The 18,130-nt window shown below is 52.0% G+C and overlaps 6 protein-coding genes across 6 annotated transcripts; 3 read left to right on the forward strand and 3 right to left on the reverse strand.

The window, feature by feature from the left end:
* Nucleotides 1-97: 97 nt before the first annotated feature.
* BDV17DRAFT_292530 (uncharacterized protein) lies at nt 98-1,967 on the forward strand (the record flags this gene model as incomplete). The annotated part of the gene is made up of 4 exons (XM_073762386.1): nt 98-364; nt 423-518; nt 573-854; nt 963-1,967. The coding sequence occupies 4 exons, from the start codon at nt 98-100 to the stop codon at nt 1,965-1,967; spliced, it is 1,650 nt and encodes a 549-aa protein (XP_073614364.1).
* Nucleotides 1,968-2,666: 699 nt separating this feature from the next.
* Nucleotides 2,667-4,307, reverse strand: BDV17DRAFT_282598 (major facilitator superfamily domain-containing protein; the record flags this gene model as incomplete). The annotated part of the gene is made up of 4 exons (XM_073760227.1): nt 2,667-2,837; nt 2,916-3,031; nt 3,083-3,913; nt 3,965-4,307. 4 exons carry the CDS (start codon nt 4,305-4,307, stop codon nt 2,667-2,669), a joined length of 1,461 nt encoding a protein of 486 aa, XP_073614365.1.
* Nucleotides 4,308-6,810: 2,503 nt separating this feature from the next.
* Nucleotides 6,811-7,652, forward strand: BDV17DRAFT_292532 (O-methyltransferase; the record flags this gene model as incomplete). Its single annotated transcript, XM_073762387.1, has 2 exons — nt 6,811-7,369; nt 7,441-7,652. 2 exons carry the CDS (start codon nt 6,811-6,813, stop codon nt 7,650-7,652), a joined length of 771 nt encoding a protein of 256 aa, XP_073614366.1.
* A 67-nt stretch (nt 7,653-7,719) lies between these two features.
* Nucleotides 7,720-11,551, reverse strand: BDV17DRAFT_124993 (putative mRNA-nucleus export ATPase (Elf1)). Its single transcript, XM_073754062.1, has 4 exons — nt 11,406-11,551; nt 9,270-11,351; nt 8,657-9,223; nt 7,720-8,606 (listed from the first exon to the last, which is right to left on the reverse strand). Exons 2-4 carry the CDS (start codon nt 11,324-11,326, stop codon nt 7,874-7,876), a joined length of 3,357 nt encoding a protein of 1,118 aa, XP_073614367.1. The 5' UTR covers nt 11,327-11,351; nt 11,406-11,551; the 3' UTR covers nt 7,720-7,873.
* A 745-nt stretch (nt 11,552-12,296) lies between these two features.
* mcsA (putative citrate synthase Cit1) lies at nt 12,297-14,203 on the forward strand. The gene is made up of 3 exons (XM_073754063.1): nt 12,297-12,425; nt 12,496-13,626; nt 13,697-14,203. Exons 1-3 carry the CDS (start codon nt 12,378-12,380, stop codon nt 13,895-13,897), a joined length of 1,380 nt encoding a protein of 459 aa, XP_073614368.1. The 5' UTR covers nt 12,297-12,377; the 3' UTR covers nt 13,898-14,203.
* BDV17DRAFT_292535 (putative very-long-chain acyl-CoA synthetase family protein (CefD1)) lies at nt 14,078-16,121 on the reverse strand (the record flags this gene model as incomplete). Its single annotated transcript, XM_073762388.1, has 3 exons — nt 14,078-14,492; nt 14,559-15,361; nt 15,405-16,121. 3 exons carry the CDS (start codon nt 16,119-16,121, stop codon nt 14,078-14,080), a joined length of 1,935 nt encoding a protein of 644 aa, XP_073614369.1.
* Between the last annotated feature and the right edge of the window lie 2,009 nt (nt 16,122-18,130).

Raw genomic sequence — 18,130 nt, forward strand, 5'->3', positions numbered from 1 at the left:
CACCCAATGTCCACCTCAAGCTTAAAGCGACCCCCCTCCTCCCTCGTCTCGACGGCTCTTCCTTCCTTCTCCCACAACGCCAGACTTTTCAGCAACCATGGCCAGCGATGGGGGTCCCTCATACTGCAATATCTGCGGAGGTCCTCTGAACTCCCTGAATCTACGGAGAGCTTCTATGGCCGCCAAAAGCGATTCTCGTACTCGTCTTTGGGATGATGTATGTGACTGTAGGGACTATTTTGAGCTGGATAGCGATTTCGACGAAGAAGACGATCCGGGAGGCATGGACCCTGCCTACCACGATTCCGAGTGCGCAACTCAATTTGGCTACATCAGTTGGGATCTCCCAGAGGGGGATGTAAAAGTAAGTGGCTCTTTCTTTAAATAGGCTATCTTGCAACAAAGGCTGAGTTTTAGATCAGTGGCTTGATGGTGTCGTTTTGATCGGAATGAAGAAGCCAGGTCAAAGGGGATACCCCATATCAGAAGGTGAATGGTCTGTTTTCGTAACCAAAACTGTGAGTATATCGCTCGAACAACCTTTGGCGTCGTTTTGCTCATACAACAGGTAGGGAAAGTATAGTGACACACGAGGACTGAAGTTCAACGGTTTTGCCGCAGCTCATTCGAATCCGAGCGCAGACGGATTCCTTGTACACGATGCCTGCTTCCAGATCCTTCGCACCTCTGCACCTGCAGACCAACCACTGCGACTAGAAACCCTCTTTGATACCATGAAAGCTTCACCAAAGGAGGAAGGTATCAACATGATCGACTGGAAGGACCCCAGGTCATACGGTGGCTCTGATGAATGGCAAACTCGAGCTGGGTGGAGGGCGCAGGCCGGAGCTGAGGTATGCCTACCCTACCCTACACAACCTGAAATGGCGCACAATATGCGGGATTATGTCGCCCCTGTGTTGAAGCCTGGCTAAATAAATCTGTCTGTCTCTCCCATACAGTGGCTCGTCACGAATCCCTTAAAACAAATCAAATTCCGCCAATTCATCAACCACGCAACCCGCGCCAAAGTCATCAAACAAGGCAGCCCTATCTGGGGACCCGAGAAATCACGCACTCGTCCCCAAGATTGCTTCGGAGGTTTCCCCCTAGAGATCCGCCACATGATCCTAGAGCTTCTCCCGTCCACGAGCGTGATCAATCTTTCCATCGCAAGTCCCAGCTTTAACACCACAGCTCGGTCCCTCCCCAACGGCTTCTGGAAATCTCGGCTTGAGCATCATCGCTGGATCCGTGGCACTGAAATTCCTCAAATGTTGGCGAGGGTTCCAGAACATCATCCAATCAATTACTATGATCTCATAGATTCGCTCGATAAAGCTTCCAAGCCGCCGCCGGACGGACTATTTCTCAGGCCCAGCCAGCCTAAATGGTTCGCATTGAAGAATAATCGTCGCATCTGGAACTGTTGTCAGGCGATTCATGATAGAATACGCGCTAGGGATGCACAAGTACTCGTCAACAATGCCGGCCGGGTCTTCAAGCGCGATTTCTTATCTCATGTTCAGACCACTAATACTGTGTACGTCTCACTCCAGACACAGCTCCATTTCATTCGCGCGTTCTACCCTCGTGGTGAGCAGGAACCATTCGGAGGGCTTTTGTTCCAGTTTGCAGACCAGTCCCAGCAATACGTCGGAGACCCAAGAAACCATGAGTCTGTTTGTTCTGAGAAGCCGGAACACCGTATTCACTTCGATACCAGCAAAAGCGAGAAAATCGTCCGGATCACTATCGACACGCCTAAATCTGGAAATAGCGCTTATAAAGTGATGCAGGTGAATATGGTCCTCATCATTTTTTTCCCGCCAGATTTGTTCCGCTTGCATTTTAGAGTTGACTACACTACCTACCTCTTTGCATCTCCCTCTTCCGCTCCAGTCCAATGTCAGAAGCATACTAACGGCATCTGTCCCAGTTCACCACCAATCTCGAACACGTCCTAACCCTAGGCGTCAAAGCTCCCGGTGTAGAGTACGTACCGTCCCCGGTCCTTGTTGATAACGATAGCAATGGCCCGGCCTGCTTTTGTTCCGGACGACGCTTGGCCGGACTCGATATCAGCTTCAGACCTGATGGTCCGTTTATCAGTCGCATTGGGATGGTGAGGGGGTTTGATATGGCTTGAGTTGTGTATTTTGTTGAACTGGTTTTGTGTCGATTGAGTTATGGTTTGGTTATTGGGTTTAGATGGTGTTTCTGTTGGTTGATGCATGTCCTTTTTCTCTTTTGTGTGTTTTGTGTCGTTTACTAAAGGGTGTGGATGGATACTTCTGGGGGTTTTTTACTTCTTGGTGTTGGGTACTTCGGGTTTGGGGTGCTGGTCACGAAGAGGGTTTTTCCCTTCGGGGTGTTCGTCGCTCAGGTGTCTGATATTATAGTTGTCCGCTTCGGAGACATTTCTCCAATAGTATCTAATGTCATACGTGAATGTCATTTACAGTTTCGACCATGTCTTGTCCTTCTCGAAAATTTCTTCACAGAGGTGTTTTCATTTCTCCATAGATTATGCTGTCATAGTCTCATAACAATTGTAACTCCTCCATGATAAGAGATACTAATAAGATCTCTTCCAGTCCTAGACCTAATCATATATCATAAGCATAACCAACCAATCCCACTAAGAGATAGAACAGGATAACCGCCTAGTAAGCATAGTAAAGCACCGACTCATCATTACTCTGCCTGATTTTCCGGTTCATGCGCATAAGCCAAAACCTCATGACCCAGGCACCGGCGGCAGTAGCAAACGAGAATGCAGCGCTGGACGACATTGCAATCGTGTAACGAGGTTCGTCGGAGGTTGGCCAGAGATACTGCAAAGATTGTGTTAACACCAGATATTTATTTCTCTGTTATGGGAAGTTCAGCGAGAAGATGGAAAGGAAATATACCGGAGTCCAAATGAAGGAGATATTGGCGCAGGTGTTGACGATGGCTAGGGCCGATGCTTTTTTCTCTTTTGTTTGACCGCATGTACTCGAGACCCAACCCAGGACGATGGAGTTGACTATAGAGTTTTGGTTAGCCCTGTATCGGCAAGAACTAGAGGAGAATATACCAGCATAGGTTCCAATTGCAAACACACACATAGCAAAATATCGAGCGCCGGTATTCAGTGTTGCGCAACCAAGCACGAAACCGAAAATTGCAACGGCCTTGGCCGCGGTAATATGCCAGGTCCGTTCATTGAAGCGACCAGAGCTCCAGGACCAGAAAACCGAGATAATGCCTGCAATGAGGTACGGTGGGCACGTAAGAACAAGTGTAATTGTCGTGTTGAAGCCGAGAGTCTCAACAGCGGTGGGGAAGAAGTTCTTGAACCCATTGGCCGCAAGGTGCATGTGCTGCATAAAAGCAAACAGCCAGATGCGAGGATCGCGGGCGGCCTCCTTTACCCCGCTGAAGGTGCTTGTCTGGTGGCGGGCACCAACGGTGTCAGCAAGGATGCGTGCATGAGCGAGTTGGCGTTCGTCCTCAGTGAGCCATCGCGTGTTGAGAGGGTCGTCGGGTAATACAAAAACAGCACCAACGGCAACGACGAAGGTGACGGCGCCCTGGAGAATAAAGAGCCATTGCCAGCCGGCGATACCAGCGAGGTCGTCCATACCCTCGAAGACGCCGGCAGCGATGAGGCCGGCAAAGGCCGTGGCGAGGATGTTGCCGGTATAGAGGACGGAGATGCGGGTTGCGATCTCTTTTCGAGTGTAGAAAATAGAAAGCATGTACAAGGCGCCGGGGTAGTACGGAGCTTCTGTGATACCAAGGAAGAAACGGACTAGTACAAGCCCAGTGTAGCCTTTGGCCAGAGCAGTGAGCGCACTGACTACAGCCCATGCACCCATTGCGATAGACATGTACCATGAGGGCCTTATGCGGGTGATCAACATATCTGTTTCGAGTCAGTCCTAGCCTGCTCCTTGGTCACACGGGAAATCCTTACTGCTTGGAACCTGCCCCAAGATGTATCCAACAAACAGGATAGAGACGCAGGTCTGGTACTGGGACGAGGAGAGATTCAGATCCTCTTCCAAGTCGTTCAGCCTGGCCAGGGCAATGGCATTTCGATCGAGGTAGTTCAGCCAATACATCAACCAGAGTATGGGCATAATCCAGATATCGAGTTTGCGCACCAACCGAATCTCAACAGGGTCGGTCTTCTTGTGTGCTCCAGAGTAGTCAGTAACATCCTGCTGCTTCTCTTTTTCCTGCTCGATGGTATCTTCGCGGTGCAAAGCCTCAGGCTTTTCGTCACCGATTTCTGGCGAGATCTTTTTCTCAGACATGGTGTCGCAATTGAATAGAGAGAGGAAGAAGAAGGCAAAGAACGATCAGAAAGCGATTGAATATCGCGCCTCTCCTCGGGTCTGTCTGAGAGGCTGGCTCTTTATATCTTTTCCCCCTCGCTTCCTTTCTACTATCTGTGCTCTCGCGACAGAATCCCGACTAGCAGGGGTGTCTCGCTTGCCCCGGACATGTCACCCCGCATGAAAGCGATTTGCCCCAGTTCAGTCAGACTCTTCGAGATACTAGGCTCAAGATTCAGACGCAAGCGAACGACACCCAATGAAACGTAAGGGTCCAACTGTCGCCATGCCCAGCAAGTCTTGAGCGGGTCCGGCCAGTCAATATACGACTTCGGGTGAAGTAGGCTCTTGAGGAGGGGAAGGACGCAGAGCTCTCGAAGGTTGTATGGAACCAAGAAAGGCGATCTCGACCTTTCCAAGAGCGCACAGCCTCGTTGACGTGCTTGGCTGACGGCCAGCCCGAAATAAAGCCATGCGGACACAACATGTCCGATAAAGGGGGAAGTTACCTCCGCCAACAAGCTATATCCTCTCCTTGGTCCCCTCTGATGAATTAACTTTGCTTTGCTTTGTGGCTGATGCCAAATGTGCCCGTCGTCTTGGAACCACGAAAACACGATGTCGCCAAGCAAAAACCTATCATGCGGGATTTTTGAAATCGCATCCTGTCCGGCGTATTTTCAATTCGGCTCCAGAAGTGGGATCCGCATTATTTGAATGATGTCCTTGGCATAGAGAGAGGAGCGTTCGAGCCATTCGGAGATACTCCATAGCAGCGGAGCCAAGAACTCCCCGGGGAAGGAATCTGGGGAAAGTCCACATGGGGACTTCTCTCAACGGCTCTAAACTAAATAATGGTACGTAACTGTTAGCCGCACATGGTCATAAAGCCGACTTATTCAACAATGCATCTTACAAGAGGATGCATCCCCTAGTCAAGAGGCCTTTCTTGGTGTCCTGGCAATCAACGTTCCGTCGCCTTCGATTGGTTTTGCTGAGGTGTGCCGAGACCGGGATTAGAAGTACCTGCCGGCTTTGCCATTTAGAGCCTTCCCCGCGCGAAGGGAGCACAAAGACACAGGACGAGATTTGCTGTTGTGGCAGCGAGCCGTGTCTGGTCCCGTACGAATGACTCGCAGGTCGCAGGCCAAAGCGAAGAGACTGGACTGGCCAGCTTTCGGCCGTAATGGCGCAATCGCGAAGGATGAATTGACAGATAACACAATGCTGGGCTCGGGTGTGATCGGGATGCGTTGAGTACTACCCACCCGGTCTGGAGTTTCGAGTAATGAATTGGCCGCTGCTGCATCCCTGTCAGGCAGATTCAACAGCCCCAGATCATAGACTCGGCCGGGAGAAAAGGTATGAGAACGTTGAGGTGGGGGTGGTGATAGTGAGATGTTCTCGATGGTCGTCGATGGTTGCCTGGTTGTCCCCTGCGTCAGGTAACGGGGAAGATGGTCACCGTTTGCTCACTCCTTCTCTCCCAATGCCTTTTTCCAGCCTCCGACATAATAACAGTCTCTGCTTTGATCCTCTCCTCTAGTCATCTGCCGCACGCACAGCATCGAACTTCAGGCAAGTAAGCCCATAAATAGCCTCTATAACATCAGTGATATCCTTCGACTGACAGGGCGTCTTTGTCGTGCAGTCACCGCACAAATTCTCTGAGCTGAATCCAATGGCCATCTCGTGCCAATCAATGCACCCGTTGAGCGACAAGGTCTCATACATCAATAGCCACCGTAAATCCTGCATCCCGGAGGTTTGAAGCGCAGGCTTGTTGCCGTCAAGCGCAATGCCAACCACTGCAGCACATTTGCGGTGAATCAGACTCGTGTACAAAAAAAACCAAAAAAAAGGTTTAAAAGAAGTGGGAATCAACAACATCATCTTCCTCCCCTATCAACCGGGGACCCAGATGGTTGAGTGGTTTGCTTCATGAGTGTCGCACACACGAGCCACCGCAGTATTATGTATACTCGTATCGTACCATAGTCAAAGACAGCGGCACGATTTCGAGGGACGAGTAATACACAAATGCAAGGAAAGAAAGTGAGTCGAAGAAGCAGAAGGGAAGATATATCAAATAGTCCGGAATAATATCCGAGGGGCTGTGGATAGGGTATTCTTTCTGCCTATCCAGCCCTCCCCGCGGCTAATCGGGAGTGGCCTCGTGTGAGCCGCTCACTTCCGCAGGCTTGACTACTGATCATCACCAGGCGTGTGTAACTTGCCAGGTGGCTAGCGGGTATTGCGGAGCTTGAACACGAAGTACTCACTCTGCAACCTCAGGTTCTCCAGTAGTTCGGAGGCATGACTCACATCTTGCATGATTACATCTGGAGCCTGGAGTAGACCCACCGCTCAGCATTTCTAGCTTCAAGCTTGGCCTTAAAGCAAGCAACCATATCAGAACCTCACTTCACTTCGTTTAAACACCCCACTCCGCATGCTCTACTTCTATACAAACCCAGGCACCATGACAACCCCAACCCCAAACCCCATCGATGCGCCCCAGCACATCCTCACCCTCCTCGACACGCTCCACAAACGGTCCCTCGAGCAAGAAGCCACCCTCTCCAAGCCCTCAAGCGGCGGAAAGATCTTCTCCACCGACCTCGTAGCCGATCTAAACAACAACCTCTCAAACGAGACCTCGGAATCTTCATCCTCAGCCCGCAATGCCTTCGACGCCCTCATGCTCGACAAATTCATCGCCCTCGACGCCGACAAATGCGCCTTCACATACCAGCTCATCACAGCCATGTCGGCAACGAACGTCATCGAGGCAGGAACATCCTTTGGCGTAAGCACGATTTACCTAGCCCTCGCGGTGGGTAAGGTTAAGTCCCTTACTGGGAGATCCGGGACCGTCATCGCGACGGAGAAGGAAGTTTCCAAGGCCGATGTTGCGAAGGGTTATTGGGCTCAATGTGGGAAGGTTGTTGGCGACCAAATTGATTTGCGGGTGGGTGATTTGCTCGAGACGCTGAAGAGCAACTTACCGAGTTACGGGGTGGATTTGTTGTTGCTTGATAGTAAGTTCTTCTTTCCTTCCTGCCTTTCCTCCTCCTTACCACTTGAGAGAGCGTTTTCTAAATGGATGCAGTCTGGTCGCCGCTGGCCCTCCCAACGCTCAAACTTGTCCAGCCACACTTTCGACCTGGGGCTGTGGTGCTCACTGATAATACGATCTCCGGTGCGAAGGGGTATGCGGATTTACTGGGTTACTTAAGGGATCCTGAGAGCGGATTCAGGAATATGACGCTGCCGTTTACGAATGGGTTTGAGATGAGTGTTTATATGCCTGCGTCTAAGTAGGGACGGCTAATCGGGGGTTGGAACCTCGGAGCGCAGGCGTTTGCATGGTATGATCGAGAATGAAAAATTGAACAAGAACCAAACAGTAGATTTCAGCGAGCTCAGAAGCAAGAAGGAACACTAAGTCTATAGGTATATACAAGACTCAAGCAAGCAAACACCGTCTATCCCAGAACATTAAGTGAATCATTATGCATCATGAAGCAATGGGAACAAGTAGCTTATTCAGCCTCGTCATCAGTGTCAGGAGGCTTGGGAGTGCCCTTGGGACTGTTAAGCCACTCAATGTGGCGAAGACGACGACGGGCCTCACGCTCCTTTAGCTGCGCACGAGTCATCTTCTTCTTCTTGCGCGCCTTGAACTTGAGCTCGCCTTGGTCTTCGGCGCCGGAGTTGACGGCTGACGCGGCGGCGCTGTTAGCCACGGAGCTGGCAGCCGTGCTGCCGGGGTTGGGGGTGGAGGCGCCACTGTCTTCGAAGCGGTCAAGGGAGATAGCGGCGTTGGTGCGGGCAACAACGCGGCCGTCGGCAATGTGCAGTTGTTCCGGGCAGAGGGCGCCGACGAACTCCTCGTTGTGAGAAATCATGACGACACCGCCCTTGAAGTCGCGGATGGCGACGGCAAGACCACCGAGCGAGTCGCGGTCCAAGAAGTTAGTGGGCTCGTCGAGCACGAGCAAGTGAGGGTTGTTCCACATGGCTCCAGCAAGGACGACCTTGACCTTTTGACCACCGGAGAGACCGGAGATCTCGTTGTGATTGGCGATTTCGGGGTCAAGACCGACGTCTTCGAAGTGCTTGGAGATGACCTTTGGTTCGAGGACACGGAAACCGAGACCTTCGCGCGATGCCTCGTGATCGTCGAACTCTTGGACCATCTTGAAGAAGCCGAGGTCGAGAAGGGTCTCGCGGGAGATCATGGTGTTGTGCTTGGGGAGGAGGCCAACCCATTTCCTGTTCTTGTCAGTGCTTTGAACTCATATGTAATGTGTTATTGTACGTACACTTCGTATTGGAAGGACTTCTTCCACTTCTGTCGACCGATGAGAGTCTCGATGCGACGGGGACCGCGGCCGTCACCGAGATCAACCGGCTTCTCCAGCTGTGCCTTGTCCTCGTCGGTTAGAATACGGGTCTGCTTCATGAAGACCTCGCGATCGTCTCCGTTGGCGTAACGCCACTGCAGGTACTGGCTAGGAGTCTTTTCCAAGTGCATCTCAACGTGCTCCAACGCGTGCTGCTTGATGTAACCAATACGCAGGTTAGGGTGCTTCTCCACCTTTCCGGACTGCGGGATGGTTTCACCGGTCAACATCTTGATAAAAGTTGACTTTCCAGCACCGTTTCCTCCGATAATGGCAACACGGGAGGACAGAGTAAGCGACAAGGACGCATCGGTCAGAGACGGCTTGCTGGCACCGGGATAAGTGTAGGAGCAGTTGGTCATCCGGAGAATCGAACGCGTGTTGGACTTGATACCAGAGAGGATACCGGGAGGGGGGAACTTGAATTGGACATTGGATGCGGATAGGGTGTAGTAACTCTTTCCCTCAGGCTTGACCTTGACGAAACTGCTCGGGTTAGTTCAGTCCTTAATCTAGGATTGCAGGTACTTACTCTGCCAGATTTCCCTTGTAGCAGACCAGCTTCTTTTGTTCGTAATGGTAGATGTCCGTACAGACCTCATCCAAGAAACCAGAATCGTGAGAAACAATCAGACTGGTGATATCAGTGTGCTTCTTGAGATACTCTTGCAGCCATTTGACGTTGGCGACATCCAAGTGGTTAGTAGGTTCGTCAAGCAAAAGCACATCGGCCTTCAGAAGCATGGCGCGAGCCAAAGCCAGCTTCATCTTCCAACCACCAGACAAGGAGCCCACTGCCTGGGACTGGCGGCCTTCAGGACCATCGGTGAAACCAAACTCGACCAAAACTTCGCGAATGTGATCATCACCCTCTGCGGCAATCTTGGGATCTTTCTTGACGAATTCAAAAATGGTCAAGTCGGCATCCTCTCCTTGGTTGTGTTCAACGAAGCAGGTCCGGACCTGGTCCTGGGGAGGGAAGCCTTCGAGCTTTTCATTGGCAATGCTGCGCATGAGGGTCGACTTTCCAGCTCCGTTACGGCCGCAGAGACCATAACGGTGACCCTTCAGAAGACGGAGATTGGTGTGGGACAGCAGAAGCATACCACCGTAAGCCAGCGAGAAGTTGGCGTTGACAATTTCCACCTCGTTGGGGTCGTCAGGGATAGGCTTGCCAAACTTGCGCTCATCCTCCTGGACATAGTGTGTGTGGAGAGCAGCGGCAATTTCGTCATGCTTGTCATCGGCAACTAGGCCGCGAAGGTACGGGGCCACGCATGCAGGAATACGGTCATGGAGGCGGCAGTTAACGTCTTCACGAACCATCTCAGCGACATAGGTCTTGCCGAGCTCGAAAAGGGTCGCAGCCTCAGGGCGGACGAGACCGCCATTTTCCTGAATCTTGGCGTTGAGAACAGCAAGGACCTCATCCGGATTAACCTTGGCAATGGATCCGGCAGCAATGTCCTTGTCGGCCATGGCCTTTTCCATGACATCCATAGCGCGGGTGGCAAGCTCTCGGACCTCAGGAAGCGAAGCACGGTCCTTGACGGCTTGGACACCAGGCTTGAGCTTGGGCAAGAAAGTACGAGCCTCGGCTGGGTCGTGAACAAGCTTTGTCAGGTTCTCCACGACGACAACTGTTTGGCGCAGAGTCTCCTGAGGGGTATTGGGGGAGTTGAGCGAACGCTCAAGCAGAGGAGTAAGCAGAGCCAAGACGGGAGAAGTAACGATGGCGACGAAGGTCGTCTGCGACAAGGCATGGATAGCCTTCTGCAGAGTCTGTTCAGAGGGTTGCTCCATGGTCTTGATGAGCAAGGGAATGCGGGGCTCGACATCGTCGTTGGACAGGAGTGTGGTGACAGCGTTCATGGCCTTGCAGGCACGCTTGACAACTTCGTTCTTGAGGTCGTGCATACCTGATTCCACCAGAGGAATGAGGTCCTTCAAGGTCTTGCCCATGGCCTCTCGGAGGACATCCTTCTCCAGCTCTTGTTCCTTGGTTCCAGAACCCATCTGTGCCTCAAGAGCCATCTTCTCAATGAGAGAGTAGGCGCCGACGAAACCCTGCCACTTGCCGGTTCCGCGGCTCAAATAACTGGAGATGGCAGGGAGTAGCGCATTGACCTTGGCTTCTGGCTTGAGAGCGGCGTACAGCGCATCGATGGCGTACTGAGCGGCTTCACGGACAACAGCACCCTTATCGGCCAGGGAGTCGAGGGCCAAGTTGATGACACCGCCATCTTGGAGGAGGAAAACGACTTCACCCAGAGGGTGAGCCGGAGGAAACCGTTCGAGCAAAGCGCCGAGGATCAACATCGAACTCTCGCGTTTAGCGCCATTTTTCTTGTCGAGAGCAGCTTTCTTGATCTCGGGGAGAATAAAATCGTAGGTGTAGAAAGAAAACGGGCCAACGCTCTGGATAAGGAGGTTCGCTAGGCCATATGAGGCATCAAGCGACTGCTGAGAAGTTTCGGCGTTGAAAATGGTGTGCAGAAAGGAAGAGACTTCCTCCGGGGTAGGAGGAACGACCGAAGAAGATTTTGCGACGACAGTAGGCATGGCTGGAGCGGGTTCGAGATGCGGCATTCTCTTGCACGTTTCTATCTTCTATCTTTGCTTTGTTAGTCTGCGACCAGAGGGGGCACTGAGCGAGGGCCACACTGACAGGCTATGCGAATGCAGTCGTTGAACTTTTGGGTATCAAACACAATAAAACCAGAAATTAAGAAATAGAACACAGTAAAGAAACCCAAGAAAGACAAGAGAAAACGCGAAGCTCCCGAAAACCAGGGAGAGAATGATGAGAGTGAGATTGATGGAGGGGGAACTGGGAAAATTTCCAGGCGATAAAGAAATTTTCGCCTGAGGCAGCCGCGGCTTAAATTATCGGCCAATCAGGCTGCAAAAGTAGAAAAATCTGAGTGCCCAATCAGGCGCTCGGACAGCGGAGGGTGGCGGCCTTGGGGCTGCTATGTGGCTGTGTCTTACAGCCTGATTCCTAAGGCAAAGTACCCCGTCATAAGCCTTTCCGCTTTTGGGTTACCCCGCACGCCCTCACTGATCATACTGCATCTTACACCCTGTTATCATTATTGCTAACTGAATCATTTTGAAACCTTTGATAAAATGTTTCTTATAACGAGCTGCATCCATCCAAATGTTGGACTCATAATAGAATCGCTTGTGTTTTGATCTGTCTCGCTGTACTCGTACCCCATACTCTTACTTACCCCGTAGTTGCCGAACCCCTCAATGTGATAACCGAGCGATAACAGGCATAACAGCAGCAATTCAGTCAACACGAAGGGAGAAAACCCATTTTTAAACTGCATATATAGTAGTGTAGAAGCCATTGACAGAGATCATGATAAGATAGAACAAAATCTCTCCGTAAATCGGACGCATGGTTGCAATTCATGTGCCGGAGACAGCCTCGGCCGGTTGCATTCTCCTCCGCGGCCAACCGGGCCATTTCACCACCTCTGAGCGTCCCTTAACACCCTCACCTCATTCCCTTTCCTAACTTTTTTTCTCTTTCCTCTTCCACCTTCAAAGCCTTCAATTACTCTCCAAACCTCTCTCCTCGCACTCCTAACTCTTCTCCTAAGCTCACTTGTGAACGATTCACCCCTTGAAGATGGCTCTCCCTCTCCGCACCGCCCGCCTTGCCCCTAGGCTCGCCCAGGTATGTTACCATCCACCCAACCAAACGAAAGGTAGGTCATTGAACTGCGCTAACTTCTTGAACTCGATAGGCAATTTCTCGCCGCGGCTATGCCACCGAACCAGACCTCAAATCCGCCCTCAAGGCCGTCATCCCCGCCAAACGTGAACTTCTCGCCGAGGTCAAGAAGCAAGGGGACGAAACCATTGGCGAGGTCAAAGTCTCAAATGTCATTGGTGGCATGCGCGGCCTCAAGAGCATGCTCTGGGAAGGCTCCGTTCTCGATGCCGACGAGGGTATCCGTTTCCATGGCAAGACCATCAAGGACTGCCAGAAGGAGCTCCCCAAGGGCCCAACGGGTACAGAGATGCTTCCAGAGGCCATGTTCTGGCTGCTCCTCACCGGCGAGGTCCCCTCAACAAGCCAAATTCGCGCCCTGTCTCGGCAGTTAGCCGAGGACTCGCACCTGCCAGACCACATCCTCGATCTGGCGAAGTCGTTCCCTCGTCACATGCACCCCATGACGCAGATTTCCATTATCACTGCGGCGCTGAACACCGAGTCGAAATTCGCGAAGCTCTATGAAAAGGGTATTAACAAAGCCGATTACTGGGAGCCGACCTTCGACGACGCTCTTTCGCTTCTAGCCAAAATTCCCCGTGTTGCAGCTCTCGTCTTCCGTCCGGATGAAATCGACATCGTAGGCCGGCAGAAGCTTGATCCGGCGCAGGATTGGTCCTACAACTTCGCCGAGCTCCTGAGTAAGGGCGGTTCTCAGAACGCCGACTTCCATGACCTCCTTCGCCTCTATCTCGCTCTTCACGGTGACCATGAGGGCGGCAATGTCTCCGCTCATGCGACGCACCTTGTCGGATCGGCTCTCAGCGATCCGTTCTTGAGTTACTCTGCCGGCCTGCTCGGTCTTGCAGGTCCGCTGCACGGCTTGGCGGCGCAAGAAGTCCTGCGCTGGATCCTTGCCATGCAGGACAAGATTGGAACCAAGTTCACTGATGAGGACGTCCGCACTTACCTCTGGGATACCCTCAAATCTGGCCGCGTCGTACCTGGGTATGGGCACGGTGTTCTCCGCAAGCCAGACCCACGCTTCCAAGCCCTAATGGACTTTGCCGACACGCGGCCAGATGTCCTTGCCAACCCTGTCTTCCAGCTAGTGAAGAAGAACTCAGAGATTGCCCCTGGTGTTCTTACTGAGCATGGAAAGGTACAGTAACCTCGAATCTCTCATCTTTCCTCACATTGGTTTTCTTTTGCAGCTAACAAGTCATTTACAGACCAAGAACCCACACCCCAATGTGGACGCTGCCTCGGGCGTGCTGTTCTACCACTACGGTTTCCAACAGCCGCTCTACTACACCGTTACCTTCGGTGTCAGCCGTGCGCTGGGACCGCTCGTTCAGCTGGTTTGGGACCGTGCTCTGGGTCTCCCGATTGAGCGTCCGAAGAGCATTAACTTGCTTGGGCTGAAAAAATAAAACACCTAGTTCAACGCCCTGGATTTTCGTTATGATATGATGGGATACTCTTTATGTTACGTAGCTTGCAATCAATTAGTTAGTTTAGTTCAATAGACTAGAGTATAGAGCCTATACCTCATTCATGCAGAGTATGTGTAGCCATCGATCGTTGTCAGCGCCCAAACAAGCCTAAGGTATCTACAACCGAACCTTCCCCGCAACAATGCCCCTCCAGTCATCCTCCCCAAACTCTCTATACTGATCACTGCTTGGCTCCAACCACAAAAATTTGTCCTCCTTCCCCTCCTTTACCTTCGTCCCAGTCTTGCCCGGATCAACCCCTTCGTCACGCAACCCCACTTTCCCTTGCTTATGATTATCCGTATGCGTCGAGTCTTGCACAATTCGCAGGAACACAGGCACAGCATACTTGGGCAGGCGGGAGCGCGCGAATCTAGCGAGGTCGTTGAGGTCGGACTCATCTGTGCCTGAGCGCAGTTGCAGGGCTGCGCAACCCGCACGACCTTCGTGGTTGGGCACTTTGACGCCGTAGACGTTCGCTTCGACAATGGATGGGTGGGAACCTAAGATTTCGGAGACTTCGGCTGTTGCGCTGGTCCATGAAATCCGTTAGCTTGGACTTTTCTGAATTCTTGGAGCCGGAGAGACAGGGACGTACACGTTTTCACTCTTCCATCGGAATGTATCGCCCAATCGATCGAGGAAGTACCACCGCCCGTCAGACGAGCGTCGCAGCGCATCACCAGATCGATAGTACAAATCTCCCTTCTTGAAGGCGTCGCGGAGATACTTCTTATTCGTCGCCTCCTCATTGTCCCAGTATCCCTGGAACGCCTCTTTATTGGGAATCTTGACCAGCATCTCCCCACCAACCTCATACGGCGAACGAACAACAAATCCCGTATCACGATCCCTCAGCACATCCCCTGTGTTCGGATCAATGACGACAGGAACATAGGTATTGTTCATCATCAGCCTAAGGAGCAGACCGTGGTGTCCCACGCTCCCAGCCGTAAACGGACCTTTGTTATGGTTGAAGAGCGTGAAAACGCCCTCGGTACTGTTGAAGAACTCGCCCACCTCAGACACATTGAAGCGATCCCGAAACCGCTCCCAGACATCAGGTCGCAACCCGTTGCCGTACATCAGGCGGACACGGTGTGCTTTATCGAGCTCTGACGGCGGCGCAGCGAGCAAATACCGCGCTGCCTCGCCGACGTATACGAAAACCGTGGAGTCAGAGTCGCGAATGTCGGTCCAGAATTGCCGCACACTGAACTTGCGTCCGATGGCGATTGATACACCCGTTGTAAGGCAGATTATCAGTGCCATTGCGGATGTGCCGTGGTATAGTGGCATGCACGAGTACCATCTATCACCGTCGGGACCAGCTTTGTCGCCTGTTCCTTGGCGGCGCAGGGTGAGACCTGGGTATAGTCGCGACATGGTGAATGCGCAGCCCTAGAACGTTAGCTTCGCCTGCATGCAAGAAGGAGCTGAATACCTTCGGCATCCCGGTTGTCCCTGACGTATACAACAAGATACTCGGGCGTTCGCCGGGAGTATCCAGCGCCAGCCTCCCATCCTCCGCCACAGTCTCTGGAAATCCTCTTACGATCTCATCAAATCTTCCATCCACAACAACAGCCTCCATCCCCAACTCCCCGCTCACCACATCCTTGACCCCTTCCATCCTCTCAACACAGCCGGGGTCATCATCAACAAGCACAACCTTGGCCCCCGCAATCCTCAAACAATGCACCAGTGCATCCCCATTAAGATGATAATTGACCGTGGCCGGCGCACACCCAATACTCCACAACCCCAACCAAGCAAACATAAACTCCGGTCGGTTCTGCAAATAAAGCGCGACAAGCTCGCCCTTTTTCACGCCCCGCGAGAGAAAGAAGTGTCCGTACTGCGCGGCACGCGTATACGTCTCGCGGTACGAATATGTCCCCTCGCGTGACCAGATGGCGAGCATGTCGGGGTACTGTTCCGCTGTGGTTTCGAAAACCAGCCATGGGTTTAATTGGCCTTTTGCGGCGGCTCGGTCATGGCCGCGGTAGGCGGAAGCGAGCTGAAGAATGCCGGTGAGATCTTTGGCGATGTGGTATTTGCCATTCAGGTAGGCGGCCAGCGTCAGGGTGGCGGCGGTTGCTGGAGGAATTAGCAGGGTGCTCGTTTTTGGTGGAGGCGGGGGATATCTACCGAGAGCCATCTTGACCGTAGGAAGGTTTCTTCACTACCACCAAACATGAAAAGGTAACTGGATCATGAAACGAGGAACATCAAAGAAATATAAGTGAAGAGGAGGCACAAAATAGCCGTGACCCGTTCTTGATCCTCGGCTCGTCTCCGCATTCCTGAAGGTGGGGATGATCGGCCCTGGGCTCTTGTGATAGAGCCCGCTATTGGATCGGTCATCGAATATTCTCCTACCGAGCTCCGATTTATTAGCAAGTAGATCATGGAAGGAATATAAATATTCTACCTTGCTGGCTTGGGATTAGTTTCCTATTTATCAGGGGCTTGCTTAATTATGTAGCTATTTAGCATTCTGGAGGTAAAGTAGATCTGTTCCCGAGCCTAGGTTAACCCTACCATAGTACGGATCTTTCAAGCTGGTCCCGTATGGTATTTATAAGAGAGAGAGAGAGATAGCCCTTTTTGAGATCGTGTTATGGGGAGGAGACACTTGGGTGATTTGGGTATGCAGGAGAGCCTGCTTTTCTGCAGGCTCTTGGTAGGTGAAGGAAAGTAAGGCGGAAAACAACCTCAACCGGGCTTGTGGGGAATTTACTAAAGTATAGCTATCTATTCTATATATATATATATATGCTTTGGATTCTCAACACTAAGATCATGTTATCAAAGAAAAAGCAAACAATCAATGACGCTAAATATCGAATCAATATGGTCTTCAAGATTGATTCAGCACAAGACCCCTCTGTTGATCGACCCTCTTCAACCTCACTTGTACATTCTGCGCAGCCCGCTCCATCTGACTGACAGTCTCATAATTGGGGTTGGTCTCATTCTCTCCGCTTTCAAAATAATCTAGACCGTGGTACAGGACCGCCAATAAGGAACTTTTCCACAGGTGTAACCGCCGTCGTCTATTAGTGAGGATCGTCAAGAGTAGAAAGTAGATGCCCAAGATCACCAGTGCTGCGGGGAGCAGGATCCAGATCCAACGGACAGAAACGTGAACTTCTGCTCTGTAGACGGTGCCTAGCACGGTTTGGTTGCTTGTAGTAAGAGCTGTCTTTGTGAACGAAGCGACGGCTTAGGTGCCGTAGACAGCAGGGAGATGATTGCGTTAAAAATCAGGCCGTAGGAGAAGCCCAGTGCGGGTCTGTCGCCATATACCATCAGGATGCAGATAATTGCAATGAAGCAGGCGAGGCTGAAAAACATCGAGTACTCCGTAGAACCATGTGTCCAAGATATGGGTCATCCTGCCCGGGGGTGATTGGGCTGCCTGGCGCTCCTCGGCTCGTGGAGGGCTTGCATCTCGAGGAATTAACTCGTATTCAGAGGCTTGACCATCAGCTGGGAGGCCATTTTGTTCACGAGACATGCTAACCTGCAGTATAGACAACAAGAGCAAGATCAATTTGAACCGCCCACCTTTCACCTGGGGTTTAGTACGCTCCTAAGGCCTCGAGCTTCCAGTGGGCGGCGGTGGGCGGGCTTACTTGAAGCGAGTTTCAGCCTCGTTCACCTGCAGGGTTTGTTTACACAGCCCTCGACTCGGGTTGCAGACCTCCCGGCTAGCCAAGGCAGGCGCCACCAGGACGCCGGTCCGGGTAAATTCTGATCTGTCAAACTGGCAATCCTTATTACCCGTTCGCTCCCCGCCGTACACTGAAGAGGAGGCCTTGTGCTCTCTCTGGTGCTACAGCCTACTAGTACAGGTCTAAGCCCGCGTGGACCATTCACCAGATAGATAAGGTTGCACTCAGTGGTAGTCCACACACCAAGTCCTACCCAGGCAGGCCGCCTCTGGCAATATTTGTACCGAAACAGAGTATTGTTGTTCTGTCAACACTTCCGGGTCGACACTCAACACTCACCACATCCTTCCTTCCATTCTTCCTTCCCCCTGCCTCTTGGTTTCGAGGTTGATTCAACAACTCGATCCCTTCACCCTCTAATCGATGATCGCTATTCCCTCGCGCTGATGACTGTTTCATTTTTACTTGACCCTCTTCTCTTTTGCGGAGC

Source organism: Aspergillus undulatus (assembly GCF_047715775.1).
Source record: "Aspergillus undulatus strain CBS 261.88 unplaced genomic scaffold BDV17scaffold_33, whole genome shotgun sequence".
In the NCBI taxonomy this organism is placed as follows: Eukaryota; Fungi; Ascomycota; class Eurotiomycetes; order Eurotiales; family Aspergillaceae; genus Aspergillus; species Aspergillus undulatus.